General features: G+C 46.2%; 1 protein-coding gene across 3 annotated transcripts in view; it reads left to right on the forward strand.

Moving 5' to 3' along the window:
- Window positions 1-14,015, forward strand: part of STARD9 (StAR related lipid transfer domain containing 9) — a 184,857-nt gene that overhangs the window by 61,999 nt on the left and 108,843 nt on the right. For all 3 annotated transcript variants that reach the window (XR_008313825.1, XM_053285880.1, XM_053285881.1), the window contains 4 exons: window positions 431-547; window positions 1,609-1,641; window positions 1,752-1,813; window positions 4,821-4,933. Coding sequence is in view for 2 of the 3 variants with exons in the window: in XM_053285880.1 (XP_053141855.1) it covers window positions 431-547; window positions 1,609-1,641; window positions 1,752-1,813; window positions 4,821-4,933 (325 nt within the window). In the remaining variant the exon portion in view is untranslated. The remainder of the gene's footprint in view (window positions 1-430; window positions 548-1,608; window positions 1,642-1,751; window positions 1,814-4,820; window positions 4,934-14,015) is intronic.

The following is a 14,015-nucleotide window of genomic DNA, read 5'->3' on the forward strand; positions in this document are numbered from 1 at the left end:
TAAGATTTCCCTCAATAACATCCCATTTTCCCCACTCTTTTGAAACTTTGCTTGTTTCCCACATTCCTTCATGGGGTTCTCCACACAGCAGGCTTTACCGCGAGGCTTTACTGCGAACTCAAAGTTATCCCAAAAACCTGATCAAAAAGTGGATTTTCCTATCCTGGATATAAATCGGGCTGCACTCTAATGTGCAGTGAAAAACCCAAATTGTGTGTGAAGTGCTCCCCAAGAGCTCACAGGGAATTCGGGGTAAATCTGGCCAAAATATGAACGCACCGAGTTAAAGGGCTTTAAAAGCCCTGTGTGAAAAACTTCCTGGTGCTGCCTTTTGTCTCCTTGCTGCTTATTTATAAAGCACCTAATGTTCCTCTAGGTGCCCTGAAAAATACCAATCAGATAATGCTTTTGTTATTATTGTTCATTACAGGTTTTCCAGGACCTTGGTACTTCAGTATTATCTGGTGCTTTTAAAGGATACAACATTTGTCTTTTTGCATATGGGCAGACAGGTTCTGGAAAAACATACACTATGATGGGAACTCCAGTAAGTTACACGATTCATTACATTCCTTGCTTTGATGTAAAAGTTTCATTTACAGTTGTATTGATAGCTAAAGCCTCAGGTACAAGAAAATGCAGAAGTGTTTGTTGAATTTTTACCACTGGTGACAGTAATGAACAATAAGCCAAAGTCCACCATAGCAATACTTTATTAGGGCCAACTGGAATATCACAAAGAGGTCAGTGGGCTTTTGAGTTCTCCAGAATTCTCCAGTCTGTAATTTGTAACTGTTTAAGATGGAATATAGGAGGTTTTATGGGGCTTTTACACATAGCAAGAAGAAGTGCTTATTTAACAACTCTGAAATATTTGAAATAGTTCTTGGAATCTATTCTATCTTGTATCCTATATTTAACAGTAGGCATTATCAAATGTTCCAGAAAAAGGCAGAAGAATTTCACATCAATATGGAGGATGAACAAATCACATGTAACTTGCATAGACATTATTATAGTCAAAGCATATCATTCCTCCAAGGCATCCTTGGATTTTGACATCTGGATTTATTTTTACTAAACATGCCTGGCACGCCTTGCTTGTTCTTCTGGTATAGTGGTAGCAGATTTCAGTCTGTATGGTGTAAATTACTCATTAAATAAATAAATAAATAAATAATTTATCAGTACAGTATTTGAATATTGAAGAGCTTTCTCCAAGGGAAAGGCATGGGCTACATGATTTTCAGTTCTCTTCAGCCTTTGTTCTTAATTTTCTAAATTGCTAATAGAAACACTTTTTGATGATATACAACAACAAACATTCCACCTCTTTTCCCTCCCCAACTCAGTCACAAACTGACCCTCCAGTTTTATGATGGGTACTAAATGATGTGTATGGAGCAACTGTTATTTGTTGAATTGCTAGTTCTACCAGTACCCAAAACAGTTTGGGTATTGTTCCCATAACCTTTTTTAGTTTTCTGTGTTATAGTCATATGTTATCATGGAGATCTTACTAGTGTGTTTCACTGCAATTACTATAGTTACTGTGTATATGCACATATGGATAGCAATCTTAAAACTTGCTTTTCTTCACTTTTCAAGGCATCAATTGGATTAACACCTCGTATATGTAAGGTATTTATTTAATTTTATACACACACACAGACACACACACACTTACTTATTTCAATTTTCTTGATTTTTTTCTCCAGAAAACAAAACTTATATATGTTTGATTTGCATAGGGTCTGTTTTCAAGGGATGATGATTATTCAAAACAGCCAGCATCATGCAGAGTGGAAGTCAGGTATGTGTGTTTCCCTCTCTTTTGTCATGTAGTTCTATAGCTCTTTAAAAATTCTGCCTCTTCCTCTAATTAAACTTCTCTTCTTTTTTTCTCTTTCTAAGGCTCTAATTTTATTGTGATTGATACACTTGTATGTAAGTGTGTTCAACTGTTTCATACTGCCTTATGGCTATGCCTTCAAAATTTGGACCATGTCCAGTTGGAATTAGATATGTTCTGCTTTCTTGTAGGCTATAGGACAGTACTCCCACTTTGGAACAAACCTTCAAATAGCGGAGCCAGTTTCCACCATGTTGACCTCTGTGCAGTGCTGTGCTTTCCCCAGTATTTGTGGGGGGGGGGGGAGGGGGAGAGTCCCTTTAAGAGAAACAGCTCTGTTGAGCCCCAGCACCAAATTGAAAGATGTGCACAGAGCTCTGGGAAGTGTAGTCCTGCTTTGAATGACTACACTTCCCAGCACTCTGTGTGCACCATCCAAGATGGTCCTGGGGCTCAAGAGGGCTTATCTTCCTTAAAGGAGCCCAACTGGTGTTTGGCAAAGCTGAGCAAAGCACAGTGCAGTGGGAATGATTGCCTCCGTGCAGTGCCAGGGGGGCTTCAGCCAGACACATAGACCTAATAAACAATTAGTCAGGGAGCCACTCTTAGGGTCGATGGGAGCCTCCACTGGCTCCTGGGCCTCACAGTGAAGGACAGTGCTATAAGTCTTCTGTTGTGGCTGCATAATACACACACAACCCTTATTTGTTTGGTTTTTTAAATACATGGTCCTATTATTCGTAAGAAATAGCACTAGTAATAGAATATGTATTGATAATACAGCTTTAGTCATGTATTAAAACTGTAATGGATTTGAGGATATGAGGTGGCAAATCACTGGCTAATAGGTCAGGAGGCCAGAGGATGTTTCTGAATGTGGCATTAATGGCTCTGAAGCAGAAGCTGTGCAAGATGGCAAGTAGTCATGTCCTCCACCTGATGGAAGGAGCAGGGGCGGATTCAGCTTTTTGCCTCCCATAGGCAAAATGGCTTTTCCCGTCCTTTTACTTTAAACCAAAAAGGTTTGCCTTTTTTTAATAAGGTAAAGCGGGGGGGCGGCGGCTTCTTCACTCCCACTCCACCCTTGCTGCAGCCGCCGTTGCCCTCAGAGAGGGGTGGCAAAATTTGAGGAGGGGCAAAATTTGCTGCTGTGCCTCTCCGTTAATCCACCACTGGGAAAGAGTTGATGTGAAAATGTGAGCTGACCCCTCACCCCACCCAGATGTGTTAGTGGTCAGTGAAAAGAAGCGGCAGTTTCATGCTAGGTGTAACATATAAACAGGATAAGCTTAGGAGACGGTGGAATGGAGAAGCTGGTCAGAGAGCAGAAGCATCTATGGGTATGAAGTTTGCTCTCCAGGGAACCTATTGTAACCTGTTGCTGGCGTGTAGAACTGTTCTATTTTTTTCAGCTTCATTTTTCAGCTGCCCCTGATGGCGCAGTGGTAAAACTGCCGCCCTGTAACCAGAAGGTTACAAGTTCAATCCTGACCAGGGGCTCAAGGTTGACTCAGCCTTCCATCCTTCCGAGGTCAGTAAAATGAGTACCCAGAATGTTGGGGGCAATATGCTAAAATCATTGTAAACCGCTTAGAGAGCTCCAGCTATAAAGCGGTATATAAATGTAAGTGCTATTGCTATTGCTATCTAATGCTCAACTTGTATATTTGTAAATAAATTAAATGTTACAAAGACACTAGAAGCCTCCAGTGACCTCCAGTCTGGTTTCTTCAAGGGAAACCAGAAGCTAAGTAGCATTGCACCCCTTGGACTTCTTCCTGCTTACAGAAGTAGGAAGTGCACATATAATAAAGCCTTTGGCTTCTCTGGTATAAGCAAAATGTGCAGAAAATATAATATCACCACTAGAAGCAGAGGTAGATCCATTTGCATGCTACTTAATAGTTGCCTTCTGTGTGTGTGTGTGTGTGTGTGTGTGTGTGTGTGTGTGTGTGTGTGTGTGTGTGAAAACACGCAGCCCCAAACAAAGAAAACATGTAGTAAAAGGGAATACTGGGATCCAAGCAAATGTTATCACCATATATGGATGTCCAGCAGGCCTGGAGGCAGGACAGGCATATCCTGGTGCACAGGTAGGCATGTGTCAGCAAGCTCAATTTGAACCGGGCTCAACATCCAACTGGCCCGTACAGGTGATTGAAGTTCGAACTGGACTGGCCCCCCCAAAAGGGGGTTTTGGTCCAAGTTTGAACTGGCCCAACCCTGGATTCTAAGAACCAGTTCATGGAACAGTTCCGGTATACTTGTAAAGGAGAATCTGGTGAGGATTTCCTTTTACAAGTAAAGGGAGATTCCCTAACATAACAGTGGGGGAGCAAAAGTACCTTTATTTTAATGCCCGCGGCAACCAAGGGTCTCTGGAGGTGGCGGTGGATGGCAGCGGGGGCTCCTCCAAGCCCCCCACTGGCCTCCTGAATGACAGCCTGAGCTGACTCTCAGCTCAGTTTGGGCCTCTGTGACCTCTGCACCACAAATGGCCTCTGCACATGCATGAAGGTTACAAAAATGGCCTCCGCATGTGTGCAGAGGCCCAGGCTATCATTTGGGAGGTCATCAGGGTGGAGGTTGGAGGAGCCCCTACCCCACTGTTGCCTCTGGAGACTCTCCACCACCGTGGGCTTTAAATTAAAGGTACTTTTGCTCAACCCCCCACCTTATGTTAGGGAATTACCCTTATCTTGTAAAGGGGAAACCTCGCTGGCTTCCTCTTTACAAATATACTTCCGAACCAGCTCACAAACTGGTTCATCCAAGCTTGAAGCAGGACCAGGCCGGGTCAGTTTGAAACTGTTCTGGATTCAAACTGGGCAAACTGGTTCCATGCACATTTCTATTAACAGGGTAGAAGGCAGAATCTTGCTTCTTTACTGTGCATAGCCTCTACTTGTGGAGAAATACATCCAAATTGGCACAGAATCCTTATCATTACGTCTTATTCTTTTTTCAGTTTCCTAGAAATCTATAATGAGCGAGTCCGGGATTTGTTAAGGCTGTCCAATAATAAAAAGCCATATACGCTTCGTGTCCGTGAGCACCCTGAAACAGGGCCATATGTACAAGGTTAGTTATTTTTAATAGCACTATGGGTTAATATTCTGTGCATGTTAATAGTTATAATTTTCTCTCTTCAGTTCACACAATCTCACTTCTCCTGAATATCTTTGCTAATTTTTAAATTTTCCTTGTAAATCTGAGAGCCTCAAATCAGTGTTAAGATATATAGTTTTAACAGGCATGATTAGCCCTCATTGAGTGTTATTCTTTGGGGTGAATACATAGATTAACATAATTGCTGCTAGGTTTAAAAGGTGTACCTGGTGTGTGTGAAAAAGCTGGAGTAATCAATTTCTGTTATAATTCACTAGTCATCATCCTCACAATGTTGAGTAAAATAACTTCAGAAATCATTGTTTCTGTGGTGGGACAGTCTTCAGTACTGGAAAGTATCATCTCTTTGTTGACAGGTGGGGTTTTAATACAAGAATTGATACCAAGATATAGGAACGTCCCTATAGCTCAGTTTTGGCAGTGCTCATATTTGCAACACAGTTACATTTTCTCTCTTCAGAGCCTTCTCCTTTCTTCCTTCTCTTCATGGGTGACCAAGGCTATTTGAGTTTCAAAAGTGAGTTGGAAACTAGGCTGAAATAAAGGAGCTGGGTCATGACCAAACGTTTGAGCCCAGGCACTCAAGCAGTACTGCCCTGTTGGGTTGAGGGAGTTCTGAATGCTTCACCAATGTAGGGGGGAGCTCTGCCATCAGGCCTAGAACCAGCAGTGATTCAGCCCCTGCTTATCCATCCTTTGACCCTGTAAATTGTGACAGCTATCAGTGATTCTTGGACAAGGTGCTCAAGTGTGTGGGGCTGACCCAGCTCTGGGGTTCCTGGATGAACCAACTATCTTGACACTTTTCAGTCTGGCTTTTATCCTGGTTTTGGGACTGAACTGCATTGCTCACTCTTGTGGGTGACTTATGCCAAGAGCTAGACATGGGGAATGTTGTTGGTCCTGTGGAACCTCTCAGCAGCTTTTGATACCATCAACTGTGATATCCTTATGGGACCGTCTTGTGAGGATGGGGTTAGGAGGCACTGTTTTGCGGAGGTTCTGCTGCTTCCTCCAGGGCAGGTTCCACAAAGTAGTCCCTGGAGACTCCTACTCACTGCCATGGCCATTGGCTATGGCATTGTGTAATGTTCCATTCTGTCCCCCATGCTATTTAACATCTGACCAGGGTGGTTATCTCTGGGCCTATAAAGGGACGCTGCTTGTGGCGGCAGGCCTACCACTGGTGGGGTTGCCACTGAAGGGGTGACACCAAATGGGGTCACCCTTTGGGGGAGCCACTTCGGGGGACAGTGAGGGCGTGGGCCAGGTTTCCTGACCCAAGAATTCACACATGGGTGGGTATATAATGTGGCTTCTGTTTTAATTAGTTCTGGGTGATTTTGTTTTAATTGTGTTTATAAATGTGTCTGAGCTTATCTGGAGATGGGGAGACATGGAGCGTATCCATTGATCATGGGGCGGCAATTCCGGTTGTGGTGGGGAACAGAAGAAGTAATGTTGGCAGGTCAGCGGGCCATTACAGGGGAAGGGGACTTTGAAACCAATAGCTGTTTCCCCTTCTGCCTGTCCTGCCAGCTCTTTGACCTTGGGGAGCAATGCCAACCAACCTTGGAACCTCACATTGTTCCTTTGTAATGCCAGGTCGGTCTAGAACAAATCAGAAACTATCCATGATTTGATTCTGGATGAAGGCGCCGACCTGGTATGTATTACAGAGACCTGGCTGGGGGAGATTGGGGGCCCAGTGTGGTCCCAGCATCTCCCTCCAGGGTACTCTGTTGAGGCGTGGGTAATCACCATGGGCGGGGGAGGTGGAGTGGCTGTGTTCTATAAGAATAACCTTTCCCTTACCAGGATCCCTGTTAAAGTGTCAGACCATATTGAATGTGTGTACCTAAGTTTGGGAACCAGGTATAGACTGGCACCCTGCTACTCAACAGAGTCCCTAACTGAGCTCACTGACTTGGTCTCGGGCTTGGTGTTGGAGTCCCCCAGGCTTGTGGTGCTGGGGGACTTCAGTGTTCATTTTGGGACCAATTTGTCTGGGGCAGCTCAGGAGTTAAGAACATAAGAACAGCCCTGCTGGATCAGGCACAAGGCCCATCTAGTCCAGCATCCTGTTTCACACAGTGGCCCACCAGATACCGCTGGAAGCCAAAGACAGGAGTTGAGGGCGTGCCCTCTCTCCTGCCATTACTCCCCTGCAACTGGTACTCAGAGGCACCCTGCCCTTGAGCCTGGAGGTGGTCCACAGCCCTCCAACTAGTAGCCATTGATAGACCTCTCCTCCATGAAGTCATCCAAACCCCTCTTAAAGCCATCCAGGTTGTTGGCTGTCACCACATCCTGTGGCAGAGAGTTCCACAAGTGGATCACGCGCTGTGTGAAAAAGTACTTCCGTTTGTTGGTCCTAGACCTCCTGGCAATCAATTTCATGGAGTGACCCCTGGTTCTAGTGTTGTGTGAGAGGGAAAAGAATCTCTCTCTCTCCACTTTCTCCACGCCATGCATGATTTTATAGACCTCTATCATGTCTCCCCGCAGTTGTCTTTTTTCTAAACTAAAAAGCCCCAGGTGTTGTAGTCTTGCCTCATAAGAAAGGTGCTCTAGGCCCCTGATCATCTTTGTTGCCCTCTTCTGTACCTTCTCCAGTTCAACAATGTCCTTTTTAAGATGTGGTGACCAGAATTGTACGCAGTACCCCAAGTGTGGTCACACCATAGTTTTGTATAAGGGCATTATAATGTTAACCGTTTTATTTTCAATCCCCTTTCTAATGATCCCTAGCATGGAATTTGCCTTTTTCACAGCTGCCTTACTTTCAACGAGCTGTCAACCACAACCCCAAGATCCCTCTCCTGGTCCAGCACCGACAGCTCGGATCCCATCAGCATATACTTGAATTTGGGGGTTTTCGTCCCAATGTGCATCACTTTACACTTGCTAACATTGAACTGCATTTGCCATTTTGTCGCCCACTCCCCCAGTTTGGAGAGATCCTTTTGGAGCTCCTCACAATCCATTTCGGATTTCACTACCCGGAAGAGTTTGGTATCATCTGCAAATTTGGCCACATCGCTGCTTACCCCTGCTTCTAGATCATTTATGAATAAATTAAAAAGCACCGGTCCCAGTACAGATCCCTGCAAGACCCCACTTCTTACTTCCCTCCATTGTGAAAACTCTCCATTGATACCTACCCTCTGTTTCCTGTCTTTCAACCAGTTAGCAATCCACACATGTACTTGTCCCTTTATCCCATGACAGCTAAGTTTCCTCAGGAGTCTTTGATGAGGAACTTTGTCAAAAGCTTTTTGGAAGTCCAGGTAGACTATGTCAACTGGATAACTTTGATCCACACACTTGTTGACACTCTCAAAGAAGTCCAAAAGGTTGGTGAGGCAAGATTTACTTTTGCGGAAGCCATGCTGGCTCACTCCCAGCAGGGACTGTTCTTCTAGGTGCTTCACAATTTTATCCTTGAGGATGCTTTCCATCAATTTGCCTGGAACGGACGTTAGGCTAACTGGCCTGTAATTTCCCGGATTGCCCCTGGATCCCTTTTTGAAAATCGGTATTACATTTGCTACTCTCCAGTCCTCTGGTACAGAGCCCTATTTCAGGGATAAGTTAAATATTTTAGCAAGGAGGTCGGCAATTTCACATTTGAGATCTTTGAGGACTCTTGGATGGATGCCATCCGGCCCTGGTGATTTGTTAGCTTTCAGTTTTTCCAGACAGTTTAGAACATTATCCCTTGTCACTTCTATCTGACTCAGCTCGCTAGCCTCCATCCCTAAAAAGCCTGGTTCAGGAACAGGTATATGCTCAGTTTCCTCTGCCGTGAAGACAGACGCAAAGAACTCATTCAGTTTCTCTGCAACCTCCTTATCCTCCTTAATAATCCCTTTCACTCCCTCATTGTCTAATGGCCCAACTGCCTCCCTGGCAGGTTTCCTGCTTCTGGTGTACTTAAAGAAGTTTTTGTTATTCCCCTTGATACTTTTGGCTAAATGTTCCTCAAACTCTCTTTTTGCCTCCCTTATTGTCACCTTGCATTTCTTTTGCCAGAGTTTGTGTTCCTTTCTGTTCTCTTTGTTTGGACAGGCCTTCCAATTTCGGAAGGAAGTCTTCTTCCCTTTTATGGCTTCCTTGACGGTACCCGTTAGCCATGCTGGCATCCTCCTGGACTTAGTGGTACCTTTCCTCCTTTTGGGTATACAATCTAACTGGGCTTCTAGTATTGTGGTTTTGAGTAAACTCCATGCACTCTGGAGCGAAGTGACTCTCTTGAGTTTCCCCCTCAGCTTTCTTTTCACCATACTCCTCATTTTGAAGAAGTTTCCTCTTCTGAAATTCAAAATGTCTGTGTTAGACATCCTTGGTGATTCTCTCCCCACATGTATGCTGAATGATGGCACTGTGGTCACTGTTCCCTAAAGGGTCGATGACACTGACATCATGCACCAGGTCCTGGGTGTCACTCAGAATTAGATCCAAGGTCGCCTTCTCTCTGGTCGGTTCCATGACCAACTGTTCTAGGGCACAGTCATTTAGCATATGTAGGAATTTGACCTCTTTGTCCTGACTTGAATGTGAATTTACCCAGTCTATGTGTGGGTAGTTGAAATCACCCATAATTACAGCCCTGCCTCTCCTTGACGCCTCCCTGATTTCCTCCTGCAACTCCCAGTCACTGTCGGCATTTTGATCTGGAGGGCGATAGCACGTCCCCAGTAGCACGATTCCTTTCCGGCCTTGTATAGTCACCCACAGGGTTTCTGTGGAGGACTCCAGTCCACTTAGGTTTTCTAGCTTGTTAGATTCTATCCCTTCTTTAACATACAGTGCTACCCCTCCTCCAAGGAGCCCCTCCCTGTCCTTTCTATAGAGTTTATACCCAGGCATAACAGTGTCCCACTGGTTTTCACTGTTCCACCATGTTTCTGTTATGTCCACTATGTCTATTTCTGCGTTAGCAACCAGCTCACCCATCTTGGCTCGGAGGCTTCTGGCATTGGCATACAAGCACCTATACACTGAATCTCTCCCCTGATGTATGCTATTCTTTTGACTCTTTGACCTGCTGGCACAGGCTCCCGTCTGCTCTTTATGTGGTTCTGCTCCGTCCCCTTATGTTTTATATGAATTCTTTGCAGCCTCACACTTTAAAGGATGGCTTTTGCCAAACGGGATACTGCCCAGCTCCCATCGGCTGTTCCCCAGGTGTCATTTTAAAAGCTGCTCTGCAACCTTTTTGATTTTAAGCGCCAGCAGTCTGGTTCCATCTTGGTTCAAGTGCAGCCCGTCCCTTTTGTACAGGCCTTGCTTGCCCCAAAATGTGTCCCAGTGCCTAACAAATCTAAACCTCTCCTCCCGGCACCAACGTCTCATCCACGCATTGAAACCCCTCAGCTCTGCCTATCTACTGTACTTGCCGTGGAACAGGTAGCATTTCTGAGAATGCTACCTTGGGGGTCCTGGACTTCAAAATGCTACCTATCAGCCTAAATTTGGCTTCCAGGACCTCCTGACTGCATTTCCCCACATCGTTGGTGCCGACGTGCACCACGACAGCTGTCTCCTCCCCAGCACTGCCTAGGAGCCTGTCTAGATGCTGCGTAATGTCCGCAACCTTTGCACCAGGCAGGCAAGTCACCGTGCGGTCAACATGCGGGTCACAAACCCATCTCTCTATCCCACTAATGATCAAATCACCAATGAGGCCCCCACCCCCCAGAGGAGTATCCCCTGTGCGAGAAGATATGGGCTCATCATCCACGGAAGGGGTCCCTTCTAAAGGAGCATTTCCCTCTTCCTCAGACCGATGTCCTCCTCGCCCATAGCAGCCACGACAATTATGGGCCTATCTCAAGTGGTCTTGGGACCAACGCACATCGCTGATCACATGCTTGATTTGGTCTTTCACTCTGATCAGGGTGGTGCTCCGTGGATGGGGAATTGTGTGATATCCCCATAGTCATGGACGGACCACCATCTGGTTAAGGTTGGACTCTCAATCACTTTCCACCTTGGCAGGGGCGAGGGACCTATTAGGATGGTCCTCCCGAGAAGGTTATTGGATCCGATAGGATTTCAAGAAGCCTTGGAAGTATTTAGTGTTGGCTCTGCCAGTGATCCTGTTGATGCCCTAGTAGAGAATTGAAACAGCAAAATCACTGTAGACATGATTGCTCCTAAGCATCCTCTCCGAACTGCTTCAAAACTGGCCCCTTGGTATACGGAAGAATTACAGGGGCTGAAGTGGCAAGGTAGATTATTAGAGTGCAAGTGGAGAAAGACTCGGCTCGAATCCAACAGATTGCAACACAGAGCTCATTTGAAGACCTATGCTCAGGCAATACGTGCGGCAAAGAAGCAATTCTTTTCTGCCCGTATTGCATCCGCAAGTTCACATCCGGCGGAGTTGTCCAGGGTTGTGAGAGGGCTAGTATGTGCCCCTCCTCCCTTCAATCAGAATCTTGAACCATTGATTACCCACTGTGATGTGTTTAATAAATTCTTTGTGAGGGAAATCTCTCGTATTCGGGCCGACTTACACTCCATCTCCACAATTACTTCAGTGTCTGATGTGGAGGTGTCCAGCGACTCCTCTTGTGTGATTAGGTTGGATCAGTTCCCGTTTGTGACTCCTGAGGATGTGGACAAGCTGATTGGAATGGTGTAGCTTATCACCTGTTCTCTTGACCCTTGTCCGACTTGAGTAATACTATCTGGCAGGTGGGTTGTTTTAGAAGGCCTGGTAGAGATTATAAATGTGTCTCTAAGGGAAGGTAGGATGCCTCCGTGTCTTAAGGAGGCAATTATTAGACCACTTCTGAAGAAGCCTACCTTGGATCCCTCAGAGTTGAGCAACTACAGGCCTGTCTCCAACCTTCCCCGGTTGGGCAAGGTAATTGAGAGGGTGATGGCTTCCCAGCTCCAAACAGTCTTGGAGGAAACTGATTATCTTGACCCATTTCAAACTGGCTTTTGGGCAGGCTATGGTGTGGAGACTGCCTTGGTTGGCCTGGTGGATGATCTCCAATTGGGAATTGACAGGGGAAGTGTGACTCTGTTGTTCCTTTTGGACTTCTTGGTGGCTTTTGATACTATTGACCATAGTATCCTTCTGGAACATCTGAGGGGGTTGGGAATGGGAGGCACTGCTTTGCAGTGGTTCTGCTCCTACCTCTCAGGCAGATTCCAGATGATGTCCCTTGGAGACTATTGTTCTTCAAAATCTGAACTTTTGTATGGCTTGCCTCAGGGCTCCATATTGTCTCTGATGTTGTTTAACGTCTACATGAAACTACTGGGAGAGATCGTCAGGAGATTTGGTGCAGGGTGCTATCAGTATGCTGATGACACCCAAATCTATTTCTCCATGTCAGCATCATAAAGAGAGGGCATAACCTCCCTTAATGCCTGCCTGGAGTTGGTGATGGGCTGGATGAGGGATAACAAACTGAGACCGAATACAGATAAGATGGAGGTACTCATTGTGTGGGGTCAAAACTCAAGAGAGAATTTTGATCTGCCTGTTCTGGATGGGGTCACACTTCTCCAGAAGGAACAGGTACGCAGTCTAGGGGCGCTGCTGGATCCAGGCCTCTCCCTGGTGTCCCACGTTGAGGCAGTGGCCAGAAGTGCCTTCTGTCAGCTTCGGCTGACTTTCCAGCTGCGTGCGTTTCTTAAGATGAACAACCTCAAAACAGTGGTCCATCTGCTGGTAACTTCCAGACTGGATTACTGCAATGTGCTGTATGTGGGGCTGCCCTTTTATGTAGTTCAGAAACTACAGTTGGTCCAGAATGCAGCAGCCAGGTTGGTCTCTGGGTCATCTTGGAGAGACCATATTACTCCTGTATTGAAGGAGCAACACTGGCTGCCGATATGTTTCCAGGCAAAATACAAGTTGTTGGTTATAACCTATAAGGCCCTAAATGGCTTGGGCCCTGGGTATTTAAGAGAACGTCTTCTTCGTCATGAACCCCACCGCCCATTGAGATCATCAGGAGAGGTCCGTCTGCAGTTGCCACCAGCTAGTCTGGTGGCTACTTAGGGACTGGCCTTCTCCACTGCTGCCCCAACGCTTTGGAATGCGCTCCTTAGTGAAATAAGAGCCTCCCTGTCTCTGACAGCTTTAAAAAAGTCTTTAAAGACACATCTGTTCACCCAGGCTTTTAACTAATATTGTTTTAATGGTTTTAATGCTGTTTTAAAATACTATTTTAAACATTTTAAATTGTTGTAATGTTTTACACTTTTTGTTTTAACTAATGTTTTACTTTTTCTGTTTTATTTTGTTGTAAACTACGCTGAGACGTACGTTTTGGGCGGTATAAAAATATGTTAAACTAGTTTTTTTTAGGCCCGTTAAATTAACGGGCGCTAGGAGAGTTGTGCGCTCCGGGACCCCCGCCGCCATTCCCCCTCCAGTCTCCATGCCGCGGCCGGTCTCCCAGGCCGGGCAAGGGCCCCCCGCCACCGCCAGCCTTGCCTTTCTGGGCCGGCCGCCGCCTGTGGCCTCCGCGGCCGGGCCGGGCCCGTCCCCGCCTCTGTCCCCCCCCCCCCGCGACCCAGTCTCTGGCCGGGCCGTCTCCAGCCGGGCCGCCACCGGCCTCCGCGGCCGGGCCGGGCCCTTTGCCATCGGCCTCCATGCCGCCGCCGGCCTCCGCTCCGCCCCCGGTCTGTCCCCCTGGTCTCCCCGCTCCGCCCCCGGTCTCCCCAACATGGCCGCCTGCTCCCAGCGGCCGTGTCTCCCTTGGCGTGTTCTGGGCATGCGCTCTGCGCATGCCCAGAACTGCCGAGGGAGACACGGACACACGCCTGGGTGACACGGACGGACAGCAAGGCTTTTATTATAGAGGATAAATAAATAAATAAATAAAAAATAAAAAAAATGACTGGGGAAGGTGATCTGAATACCTAACTTTATGTGCCATTTCCAACTGGAGATTTAGTGGATGTGATAAACCAGTATTTGGAGGCAGTGATGGGTTGAATTTAGGCTAACAAACTGAAAATTTTGTTAGGTATTTTGTTAAGAATTAAGGAAAGACAGAGA

This window comes from Hemicordylus capensis, chromosome 1 (assembly GCF_027244095.1).
Source record: "Hemicordylus capensis ecotype Gifberg chromosome 1, rHemCap1.1.pri, whole genome shotgun sequence".
Classification (NCBI taxonomy): Eukaryota; Metazoa; Chordata; class Lepidosauria; order Squamata; family Cordylidae; genus Hemicordylus; species Hemicordylus capensis.